This window comes from Juglans regia, chromosome 4, assembly GCF_001411555.2.
Source record: "Juglans regia cultivar Chandler chromosome 4, Walnut 2.0, whole genome shotgun sequence".
Taxonomy (NCBI): Eukaryota; Viridiplantae; Streptophyta; class Magnoliopsida; order Fagales; family Juglandaceae; genus Juglans; species Juglans regia.
In genome coordinates, this window is record NC_049904.1 from 28,634,037 (window position 1) to 28,646,646 (window position 12,610).

General features: G+C 36.0%; 1 protein-coding gene across 4 annotated transcripts in view; it reads left to right on the forward strand.

Moving 5' to 3' along the window:
* LOC109020965 (protein NAP1) overlaps positions 1 to 12,610 on the forward strand; it is a 35,032-nt gene that overhangs the window by 3,664 nt on the left and 18,758 nt on the right. For all 4 annotated transcript variants that reach the window (XM_035689336.1, XM_035689334.1, XM_035689337.1 and 1 more), the window contains exons 4-12: positions 4,048 to 4,128; positions 4,632 to 4,712; positions 4,886 to 4,968; positions 5,804 to 5,888; positions 7,659 to 7,784; positions 7,939 to 8,046; positions 10,827 to 10,871; positions 10,996 to 11,138; positions 11,927 to 12,059. In XM_035689336.1, the coding sequence (XP_035545229.1) occupies positions 4,048 to 4,128; positions 4,632 to 4,712; positions 4,886 to 4,968; positions 5,804 to 5,888; positions 7,659 to 7,784; positions 7,939 to 8,046; positions 10,827 to 10,871; positions 10,996 to 11,138; positions 11,927 to 12,059 (885 nt within the window). The remainder of the gene's footprint in view (positions 1 to 4,047; positions 4,129 to 4,631; positions 4,713 to 4,885; positions 4,969 to 5,803; positions 5,889 to 7,658; positions 7,785 to 7,938; positions 8,047 to 10,826; positions 10,872 to 10,995; positions 11,139 to 11,926; positions 12,060 to 12,610) is intronic.

Here is a 12,610-nt window from a genome sequence, read left to right on the forward strand (position 1 = left end):
CTTCTCAAAATCCTCCACCTCATATATTAAAGTCCTAAGGCTGATTGGAGTAGAAGAAGAACAAAGCCAATTCTATGCACAAATGAGACCCTCAACCATCATCGGAGATAAACTATTTCGGAAAGAATCATGTACATGAACCGCCGTGCTAAATGCAGATTTAGAGGCCACTATAGATACCGGTATTGCAAGTATATTGCGTGGAACTTTTGAAAGTACACGATATTTAACTGAATTAACCTTCCACCAATTTAGAATGTCAAAACTGGGATCTTGTTTCTCACAACTTTCAACTAGGTATCTATCAACCTCTGACTTGCTTTTTAAAGAGTTTTCCGATTGTAACCGTTGCTTAAATATGGCCAATCTCTATGCCTTCCTATCCTCAAATCTACTAACTGTAGGATTTACATCTTCACGTGAGGAACTTGTGTGCTGCTGTTGTTGACCAGAACTGTTTCTATCTTCATTTTCAACGTATGCCTCATATATGTGAGTTAAAGCATTTTTTATATTCCAACTCAAATCAACCGCTTTTGTTATATCATGGACATACTTTGATTCTAATGCAAAGTCAAGATATCGTATCTTGTACCGATGATCAAGAATAATCCCAACATACAACAACATATTCATATTATCCATGTTGCCCCAATATTTGTCAAATTTTTTCCTTATATTTGTGGCCATTAATCCGACCACTGGGCTTCCTTCTTCACACTCCATATCAATCGCATCTTGAATTGTAACTAACTCCGGAAAAAAAGAGTTGCAAGTTAGACTCATCAAATTCTTTCAACCCCTCATAGACAATTAAGTTTAAGATGTGAGCACAACATCAAACATGTAAGAATTCATGTTCCAAAACAGTGTCCCTCCTATACTTTTTTTTTTTCAAATAAGAAATTGCTCCGTTATTAGAACTTGCATTATCAAGAGTGATTGCAAGTACTTTTGGTCGCCCCCAATCATGCAAGCACATCTCTATGGTCTTACCAAGTGTATTGCCCTTGTGATTTTCAACCAAAGAAAAAAAAAATCCTTGTGTAGATTCCAATAATCATCAATAAAATATGCAGTTAAACACATATAATTGAGGTTTTGCACGGATGTCCATATATCTGTGGTGAGGAAAATTCGTTGCCCTTGAAGAACACTTCTCAACTTATTTTTTTCCCTCATATACACAAACAATAATTTGCAACAGTAACACGAGATGCAATCCCTACCCACATAGGGCAAACAAGAAGCATAAACTTCTTGAAACCCTTCCATTCAACGAACCTAAATGAGAACTCATCAAGAATAATCATCTCTGCTAAGACTTGTTTGCAAGCCTCAACACTAAATGCTATGGGCACAAATCCCCCACTACTACTTCTTCCATCTGCCTTCCAACCTAGAGTAGTTTGGGACTTATCCGTCTTGCTAAACAGACATTTTTTACATTGTTTTTCAATGTGATATTTCGTGGACTTTGTACTGTTGGTCTTCGTATCACATGCATACGAAGCACCACAATAATTACATGCTGCCTTAAGTTTAGTTCGATCACCTTTTAGTATTCTTGTAAAGTGATCCCAAACCATAGACCTAGCTCTACCACTAAGTGGTTCACTAACACTCAATTTAGTACTTACATTAGGTGGGAGTGGAGGAATGCCTTGTGTTGACTTGTTCACATCATTTGTAGTAGTCTTTCGAAATCGTTTCTTTTGTAGGGTGAGGGTCCATCTAAAAAAATAATCAAACAAAAATTAGATTAAGGCTTCGTTTGGTTAGTTAAATACTCTCAACTCACCTCAATTCATCATTATAATTTTTTTAAATTCTAACACAAAATATAATAAATAATTCAACTTTTTCAAATCCCAAAATAATAATAATATTAAAAAATAATATTCTAACAATATTTTATCATCTCAACTCAACTCAACTCAACTCATTTCAACATCCAAACACAACCTAAATATAAAGTCAAGATTCAAGAAGAAAATGAGAAAGTTCAGCCTAAGATGTGTGCTGGTGTGCATTTTGTGTGTGCTGGTATTGTTGTGCCCATAAATGGCCCAGAAATCAGAACATCCGCTCGAGCGAGGTGTCGAGCGCTTGTCGAGCGGACGTTTAGGTCAGACACTCGCTTGAGCTGACTGTCGAGTGAGTGTCGAGCCAACTCATGAGTTGGCCTCCTGCTCGAGCCACAATCAAGGTTTGGCTTCTCGCTCGAGTAGGGTCGAGCTAGGGTTGAGCAAATGGAAATTAGAATAATTTTCTCTTTTCACAAATAGAAACTTACGTAAATACTAAATATGTAAACCTATTCTATACAAATTTATCAATGATTAACTATAATCACTACACTGTAAATTACTAAATTTGTAAACCTATTCAAAGAGAAATTTCACTACATTTGGAGAAATCCGAAAAAAGGAAATGGAAGAATCAAGAATCAAGATTGTACCTTAGGTAGGGGCTGCGATGGTTTTGGAAAGGGGAGGGGATGCGAGTCGCGACAGAGGGGCTGGGGTCTGCTTTGCCGTTTGCCGTTTGTTAGGGTCCTAAGTGAGAATTGAGAGGGAGTGTGAGAGAATGGGAGGGAATTGGGAATGGATTCTGGGGGGGTGGGGGTTTCCTATTCTAAATTATGTTGAAAAGGCGCCGTTTGGATTGAAAATAACCCTTAATGGCTCCGTTTAAACAGTCGGGTTATTTTAAAAAAAACTGAGTTGCGTGAAACGACGCCGTTTCAGCCCTACATGGGTGAGTCCTAAGTTTGCCGTGGGGTGGTTCCCCCATCATAAAAAAAAAAGAAAAAAAAAGAAAAGAAAAAAGAAACCAGTTGCAGCCTAGGGATTTTATAAACATATCTACAAAAATGGTGTAGAAATATCTCTACCCAGTATCTTCTCCATAATGAAGTGATGGCAACCTCAATATACTTAGTTCTCTCATTAAACACTGATGGAGACAATCTGAAGGGTAGCTTGATTATGATAAAATAGTGGTATTGGAGTTTAAAGTTGGAAAAGCAATCTACTAGAGAAAATGTTTGTAACCGCGTTAACTCACTAGTTGCTGTATAGTTTGCTTCTACACTAGTTTGAACTATGACTATCTTTTTCTACTCTTCCATGTAACCAGTTTAGCTCCAAAAAACATATAGTACCCAACAATGGACCTCTTATTTGATAGAAAGTCTGCTCGGTCAGCATCAGTGAAACCTTCCATCCTAAGATGCCCATTCTGTTAATATAGTAGTCCAAGACCTAGAGCTTTCTTAATATGGTGTATGATTAAAGAGAGCATCTCGATGTGAAACACTTGGAGCTTGCACAAATAACTGTTGCTCACCCTTTTGGGAGTTTGTGGCTCAAGCCAGAGGTATGTTGCTTTATGAAAGTAGGACATCTCGGTGATGATTTGGATCCATAAGAATACCAATGATTTGAGCACCTTGCAAACCTATTTCTTCCAACAATTCAAGTACTTGCTTTCTTCAAATTCATTATGTATTATCTTGTCTTGTAAATACTATTTGAGCTTTTCTTGACGAGTAAAAGATTTTTTGTTTTAGTTTATTTTGTTAATAGACTTACTTGGATTATGCGTTTTTAATGAGATTTTTATTACTCAAAAAAATTGCTAAGAGAGTGGGATGGCTTGTCTAGCTGATGCTTTTTTTTGGCATTTTCACAAATTGAGGGACAATTTCCTCTTTTCTATTTTATTTTTATTTCTTCAATTCATCTAATTCCCCTATTACTAAGCATATTTCATCCAGGTCTTTTAGTTTTTTTGGATCTGCATTCTTGTAGGGACATCATTATCCTACTGAAAGCACATGCTAGGAATGATATATGTATATATCAGGCTTCCACTTCGTAATGTTGATTTAATAAAACTCTTTATAGTGCCAAATAACAAAAAGAGAATTGCCAACATTTTTTAAAATAGTTTCAAAATCATTCACTTTTTTTCGGCAACTAGTCTCAGAATAAATCTCTTGTTATATGTACCCAGTTAATGGCTTTCTTTTGTGTGTATCAGCTGCTTCTTGACTTGATGACATTTCGGGAACAAGCTTTACGGCTTATATTGGATCTAAGTAGCACGGTTATTACCTTGTTGGTGAGTTTTGAAACTGCTCTTCTTTACGGTGCATGATATATGTTATGAATGTAAACTAACATCGACACAAAGAAGTGAAGAAAGTCCAAGTTAGGTGTTCCCCTCGTATATTTTCTATGGACTTGGGCTAGGCCTTTTGAGTTTTTTATTTTTTAATAAAATCCTTGATTACTTACTAAAAAAATAAAAGAAGGAAAAGGAAACTCAATGCCTGTCTTGTGCATCGTATCTATACAAAAAGTGTTATACATCTTTTATTTGCCATTTGTTTTTTGATCAGTAAACATGAATTTTATTGATGATATAGATAGGCATAGCCCAAGTACCCATGACATTTGTGATAATGGATGCTTGAATTGGTTTCAAAGGACCTACATATAGGGCTTGCATATGAAAGAATATTGAAATAATAAATCTTTCCTTGCTGTTTACACTTTTAGAGTAATTATTTGTTAACAAAGATATCATGGCTAGGTTTGTTAATTTTGGATATTATTTTGCAGCCTCATCAGAACTCGCTTATTCTACATGCATTTATGGATCTCTTTTGCTCCTTTGTTCGTGTTAACCTTTTCTCTGAGAAGGTAAGTCGACTTTCCATTATTGTTCATCTCATTTTTTATCCTTTATGCTTCTCTCATTGTTCTCAAGCTGGGAACTTTTGAGTGCTTTTTTCTTGATTTTATGTGTGTATACTCAGGTATATGATATAGATGCATGTTTTTTTTTTTTTCCTAATATGATGCTTTTGTAACAGATGCCAAGGAAAATGGTGCTTCAGGTATATAACCTTTTGCATGCGATGTCAAGTAATGACCGAGATTGTGATTTTTACCATCGGTAAGAGACATTTCTAATTCTTTGAGTGATCTTGGTGCTGCTAGATGAGTTGTGTTTTAAATATAATGATTTTGTGGTTAGCTTATAAGTGATGTCTAAATATGTTTATCATCTTACCTGAGATGCTTGGAGGAAACTATTTATGCCAAAATCACTTATGAAGTAGGGTTTCTATGTAATACAAGAGGAGAGGCCATTTTTTGGCAACCTGTCAAATCAATGAGTGTCACTACAAAGCATGTGGAAAGGAGGTTGTGCAACTTCTGTGTAAATCAATTGTGTGAGTTTTTGAAGAGGATCCTTTTTTTGTGTTTTGCACATGAACAAGTCACATCCACAATTGTAATTTGTAATTCCCTTCATATGGTGTTTACAGCCGGCACTTTTATTTGACAAATAATTGATGTAATTATTGTTGTCATGGGAAAAATGGTATCACATCCTATAAACAAGGGGTGGAGGGTGGGATCACAATTTCCAACTCATAAGGATGTTTGAACTCTATTTGGCTATCAAAAAGAAAAATTGTTATCGTGGTTGATGGGTATATATTATATGCTTAGATTAACATTTGGTGGTCCTTTGTAGCATGATCCCACTCCCTCTTTAATTTCTAAATTCTTAATATTTGTAATAGACAATTTTTGTATGATTTGTAAATACACTCTAGCTCACATGTTACCTCATCTGCATGTATGAACAAGTCGAAGGGTAAGGTTGTCAGATCAAGATCCACTGGTGCTTGTATCACTTACCAATAAAAGAAAATTGTCTTATGTATTTTCATTCTCACTTGATGCATCAAACCTTATATCTTTTCTTATCTCAATGACAGTTTGGTTCAATTTATAGACTCATATGATCCACCATTGAAAGGATTACACGAGGACCTAAATTTTGTGAGCCCACGAATTGGAGAGGTGATCAATTCCATCCCTTTATCACAATGGCAGTAAAATGAAATTCTCTTTTACTTTGATAAGATGCTCAGTTTATGACAATTTTGTGCTCACATTTCTCTTGGGATCTTCTTAATATCATTAGTCTCTAATAGTTAGGATTTGTGATATGTTTTAAAACCATTTCTCATCTGGATAAGTATCCAAGTTTGTAACTTGGTGTGGCAATATGCTCCTCTTCTACTCTTTTCCCTCAATCCTCCAAAATTGCTTGCCATCAAATTCATAATGAGAAAAAAATTATAACTAAAATGATGTACAAACAACGGCCATGTATCTCTTTATTGTCGAATCAGAGCCTCTACTAGTCTGAAGATGGATGAAGTAGTGCTTATACCAAGTTCTGCATTCACATCCTTAAAATTTTATTTCTTTTCTACCTTATTCCTGTATCTCCAAAAGGGGGAAGAAATTTGCAGGGACGTTTTGTGGATTTGAAGATGACTGGAAATAAAGTATAATTTTTTATTGTTTAGGTAAGGATTTTAATCCAGGAAGTTTGGAGGTTTGATATCACAGGTAGGAGTTTAATAATGGCTTTCTGGGGAAATGGATCTCTAGAAATGAGAATGAGAGAGCAAATTTTGAAAGAGACTGCTGCTATATATTTGTGCCGGTAGAAATTCTGGGACATGAATGCAGTGGATGCCCTTATGTCCATGGTAAGTGGAAGCAATAGTCAGAGCGAATTCTGGTTTCTAGGACTGGGCTTCTACCTGTTCTTTGATGATCAATCTTTGGGTATTGTCATCTATAATTGAGATAGCTGATCTGTAGCTGTCAGTCAGGAATCTTTGGATATGCCTTCGTTGCCTATGTTGATCAGTTGATGATTGAGGCTCAGATATCGTCATTATTGAGGGTGCTAGATGAAAAGGAAGGGAAGAATTCTTATGTCATGGTGATGGTGGATGTTATCAATGGGAGGAGTACTAAGATGGTGGATTTTTCATAATCCTGCATTCCACTGTTCCAAAAACCAGTGTATTGTGGAATCTTGTTGCGCTTGATTAGCCTTTTGTGTATGTACAGGCTTGAAACCATGCCCATCTGCTAGATGGAATCTTTGGTTTGACGAACATCTTTATTTTACCTGTCCCTTTTTTTTTTCTATTTACTTAAAAAAAACTGTCTATTTTCCTATATAAAGTTCATGTTGTGTGAGCGTCTGTTTCCAATGTGAAAATCACTTTCCTTCTCCAGAACTGTGGTTTATTGTTGACTATTTGCACATATCCAGTCTGTTTTTGATAGACATGGTATTAATTTTTGCAATGCCTCCCAGAGCAAAATGCATTGCAACACTGCTAGCAATGCCTATAATGTTACAGGAGAAAAATTGATATAATAGAATTATTTTTATTCCATAGGTACTGTATTAAATAGGATGCCTATATATTTGAGTCCTAGTCAAGTTTGAAATGGAATGCTTGCTCAAATGATCTCAAGGTTATGGTCTTCATGTTTTTAAATGCCTTTCAGAACTTTTAGTTCCTTCTATTTAATTTTTTTTTTTTGATAAGTAAGAGATAAACTTTATTGATGTGAATGAAATAGGCATGTACCTAGTACACAAGAAGTATACAATAGAACACCTAAATACATTCTAAGAGCGATGAACTAAGGATAAGAATTCATGAATATCATCCCCATTTAATACTACCTTTTCCAGACATATTTAGTGGCATTCATTTAAAAAACTACCTTGAAAATTTCAGTTTCCTTTTCCAGGTATTAGAAGCTGTGGGTCCTATTATTTTCCTATCAACAGATACAAGGAAGCTAAGAAATGAGGGGTTTTTGAGTCCTTATCATCCTCGTTATCCAGACATACTGACAAATTCTGCTCACCCAATGGTAGATACTGTGACCTTCAATGACTTTGAGATAGGTCAAAATCATTTTATTTGCTTAACCTTGCTCCTATATTCAGAATTGCAATTTCCAGCTTTTTTGTTGGTGTTGCTTACTATTAACTGTCCTGCATTTCTTGTGTCATTCCCGCTTGCAGAGGGCGCAGGATCTAGCAAATGTTACCTCTTACCGGGAGTGGGTGTTATTTGGGTATCTTGTTTGTCCTGATGAACTACTCCGTGTCACTAGCATTGATATTGCTATGGTAAATCCCAGAAATCGCCTATTTCCTATTTGCTACCATTATGCAATAAATCTTCCATTTAAATTTTGCAAGAAAAAGGTATGCAAATATATGATAAACATTCATTATGGAAATTATATGCACTACATACATAGTGCTAGCAATGCAGTTAACTACAATTGTTAGCAATATTTTATAACATCATGCTACTCTGCTACTCATATATTCTTGGGAGGCATATACATTTTTCCAAACCTCTGAGGTGGTGAAAGAAGACTTGGCAAGAATCTCCATGACTTTCATGCTAAGGTCAAACAAAAGATAACAAGAAACCAGAATATATTGAATGACATTATTGGAACTGATATAAGAGACTTTTGACAATGACATCCAATTCAGCCTTTACTTCTTATTGACACATTTATGCTGGCCACAAATTAGCATCACAGTGCCACAAATTAGCATCACAGTGTTTACATAGCACATATGGGATTTATTTCCCTATAGTTAGCGGCCTTAGTGGGAAGTAAGGTTTCTTGAAGTGATCCAAAGAAGGCTCGCAAGACTTCGCTTAAATCGTTTTCCTATCCATCTTGGCATCTTGATTGTGGTCACAACCTGTGAACTCTACACGGAATTATGGAGTGAAGATTGGATATAATTTGGCTGATCAATTCAGGTCTAGCCAAATATGACATCACTATAAGTGTGTCATATTCATGTTGACCCACAAATTCACTGGATGACGGTTGACCGACTTGGCCCGATTTGTTTTCCCATTAAAAAAAAGACAATTAAAGGTCAAGCATCTTTAATATCTCGGTCGGGTTGGTTGACCCAACACAACCCATTGGGGTTGTCAGTCGGATCGGGTTATTTTTGGATCAACCTAAACCAAACCCGAATAATTGAACAGGTCAATCACCCTGACCTAAACCCAATAGGCATGCTTCACGAGTTGACTTGACACAACCCGTTTATTTATCCAGGACTTGTAAAAAAAAAATGAAATAAAAAAATAAAAATATTCATAAACATTTGATCCTTCCTACTATTGGATAACAAGGCAAAGGTTTTACAAGAAAATTTTAAGAAAAGATTTTAAATAAGTGCCATATTTTTCAATCTAAAATTCAAGTTCTAGCAAAAATAGGCTAGGGTCAATCGGGTGGGTCATAGGTTGCCCAAGCGACTTGTGACCCGAATTGACCTGAACCCAATTATGCCCAACCCTAACCCTATTCCTATTAATATGTGTCGGGTTTGCTGGTTGTGTAAAAAATTGATAGCCCAACAACCCATTTAACTATATAGTTGCATGTCAATTTATAGACCCCTAGGGGTTGGTGCAAGTGGTATGCTCCCTCTAGTTCTAATATTCGAATTGTCTTGGGTGCAAAGAATTCCTAGGAGCCATTGGACTGAGGGATTTTCCCCTTGAATTACCCGAGGTGCACTTGCTAGAAACTCCTTGTCGAGGGCCTGTCCCCCGGGATTAATCGGGATGTTGTTCCCAGATACCCGATGCCAATAAAAAAAAAATTAAAGGAAAAAAAAGCGATGTTATGAAATGGGAAAGTATTTCAAATTCACACGAGAAAACCGCCAATTAAGAAACAATTGCAAATCTTAATTGCACATATTATATATATTCTAATATTTTATTTTGGAATGATTTTTTTTAGTCAAACATGTTGTGTCGTGTCAAGTCAATCCATTCGGATAGTTAAACGAATCAAATTAGTCTCGTCAACCCATGAAATAAACGTGTTGTGTCCACGCTGACTCATAAATGGCCCGACCTGTTGGCGGCCCTACTATCTACTGAGAGAAATAGGGAATCTGTTGATTCTAGACCATTGATGAACCATGCGAAGTTTCCTGCTACCACTGGAAGATCAAGAAAATTCTGCTAAAAAATAAAATCTTAGAAATCCACCATAGCTGGAGATGACTGTGTTGTGCCTGACCTTTCACTCAAAAATTGAGTGACACTAAAGTATTTCCCTGTACTCCAAGGCATTGTCCCACCAGCTGATCAAAACTGCCAGCTCATCCCACAGAAAACTTGTATCCTGATCATAACTATGGTCATAGACTCCTGTAAATGCCCGTATATAGTGACTGACCCCATTTCTGGACAAACCAGCTATTGGGAATTCCCTTGCACAAATATCATGATTTTCCACCATCCTCTATCCCACATAAGCAAAATCCCCCAAAAAGCTCCTCGAGTCCAGATAGCACCATTCAACATGTGGGCTTCCCCAAAAATAGTGTGTAATATTGGTGGTCACCTTTTCTTGTTCATTCTCGAAAACAAATGATATCACCTTTCCACTCCTTAAATAAATTCAATACCAAAATGGGAAAGTGGCTTTGGCACTATGCCAATGGAGGAGATAATGGATGAAGGGTGGTAGTATGTGGAGTGGCTGAAGCTCTAATAAGGTGAATAATAGTGATGGAGTTGGGATATGGAAGAAATTTTGACAAAACTGGGGGTTGTTTTCTTTGTACATAAATGTAAAGCTATTGATCTGCGGTTCTACTTATTGCTATTGGCATAAATTTATAGTGGTTTCTCCACACTCTACTGTGGGAAAATGTAGGTACTTTCATCTTGTTGACAATTTTGTTTTAGAGATTATGTGATATTTCATTTTACTAAACCCCAAAAAAAAAAAAAAAAAAGATGATGCAACATTTCTAATTGAATTAGAGTCTGTTTGTCTGTTTCATTACCCTTTCTTTTTGTTTGATTATTTATTTATATTCTAACTGGATGTGGCTTACTACAGGTTGTACTGAAGGAAAGTTTAGTTCTTACATTATTCAGAGATGAGGTGAGTTCTACTATCGGTTGTTGAAACTGTATTTGAAATTTGGCATTACCTCTTTTATTGCATTAGTTGACTGTCATTGAAAACATTTTTTGATAAGACTGTCATTGAAAACATTAAAATGCAGTATATACTTTTACATGAGGACTATCATTTATACGTTCTGCCACGAATATTGGAATCAAAGAAGATGGCAAAATCAGGACGTTCAAAGCAGAAAGAAGCAGATCTGGAGTACAGTGTTGCAAAGCAGGTTGAGAAAATGATTAGGTATAACCCGATGCCGTTTAATAACATAATTTTCTGCTATCCGAGTCTAACAGCCAAATGCTGAAATTAAAATGGAAATTTGTTATGGAAAATTAAATGTTATGCACGTTCTATTAGTTCCAAGTACCATTATTTAAGTATATGTTTGATCGCCCGAGGGGGGGAGAGAGAATAAAGAAACAAATTCTCAGAGCTACATCCATGAAAGCCCTCAATATAAAATAGAGTTTTAACCATAATCGATATTTTGAAGCAGGATCATGTTTAAAAGGTCCATTGGTGCAAAACTTCTCTTTGTTACTATGAAGTTTGAATTTGGTACAACCTGTGCAAAGTTTTGGTAGATGGGGGACATATTATTTTTAACAAATTTTTTTTTTCATTTTAGTTTTAATGCCAAATATGAGAAATCCATTTTGTATTGTCACTCCTAAACCGTTCTGGATCACCTCAAACTTTAGGATGCATCCTTCTTTAGGACAAATGTATCATATGTTTCAGAGCAGTACTGACATTACCATATCTTTTAATGGAAAACACTAGTTCTATTTGTGCCTTAGAGTTTTATAGCCTTATCCATGCTTCATAGAAAACACTTGTTCTGTTAGTGCCTTAGAGTATTAGTTACAGTGGTAGCTATCAATTTCAAGAATCCAACAGTATTTTTAAAAACTCTTACTTAATTGTGTAACAAGAATCCAACCGTATTTTTTTTCACTAAATCCCTTGATTTTTAGTGGTTCCATTAGTATTGAACATGATATAGTAAAGTTGGATGATCATTGCAGTGGAGTGCATGAGCAGGCATTTGTATCTTGTGATGCTATACATCGTGAAAGAAGAATATTACTGAAGCAAGAGATTGGAAGAATGGTGCTTTTCTTTACTGATCAGCCTAGTTTATTAGCTCCAAACATTCAGGTAAACTGTCATCACAGATTACTTCGAGCTATTTGAAATAGACCAGTTTGATCTGAATGTGCTGCTTGTATTAGCAGGACAGAATGTGTTGAGGACATGACAATACATGCATTTTACATGCACATAGGAACACAAATGTAACGCCCGAATGGAAGGCCCAAACCACATGGCCTATACTCCAAAAAGACTAGTCAATGATACAATTGGAGCCCCATTGGAACCTTATAAAGAGCAAGAACTTCTCCTTCCCAAGCAATGTGGGATCCCATACACCACCTACCTTTATCCATATCATATGGGGTATCACAACAAAAGTAGGACGCATTGTTTGAAACATTTTTGTACCCAACTTCTATTTCTATATACTGTCGAATCCCTTTCTTTTTCTTTTGATAATGTATACCCAAAACCATTCTTCTTTTTTCTTTCCAATTAACCTCTATATCTCTAATGAAAGATAAGTGATCTCGAAAATCTTAACTACACACCTGATTGCTGTTAACAAATTTGCTAGTCCTCATGTATGGAAGGATCGCCACTAACCCTACTCT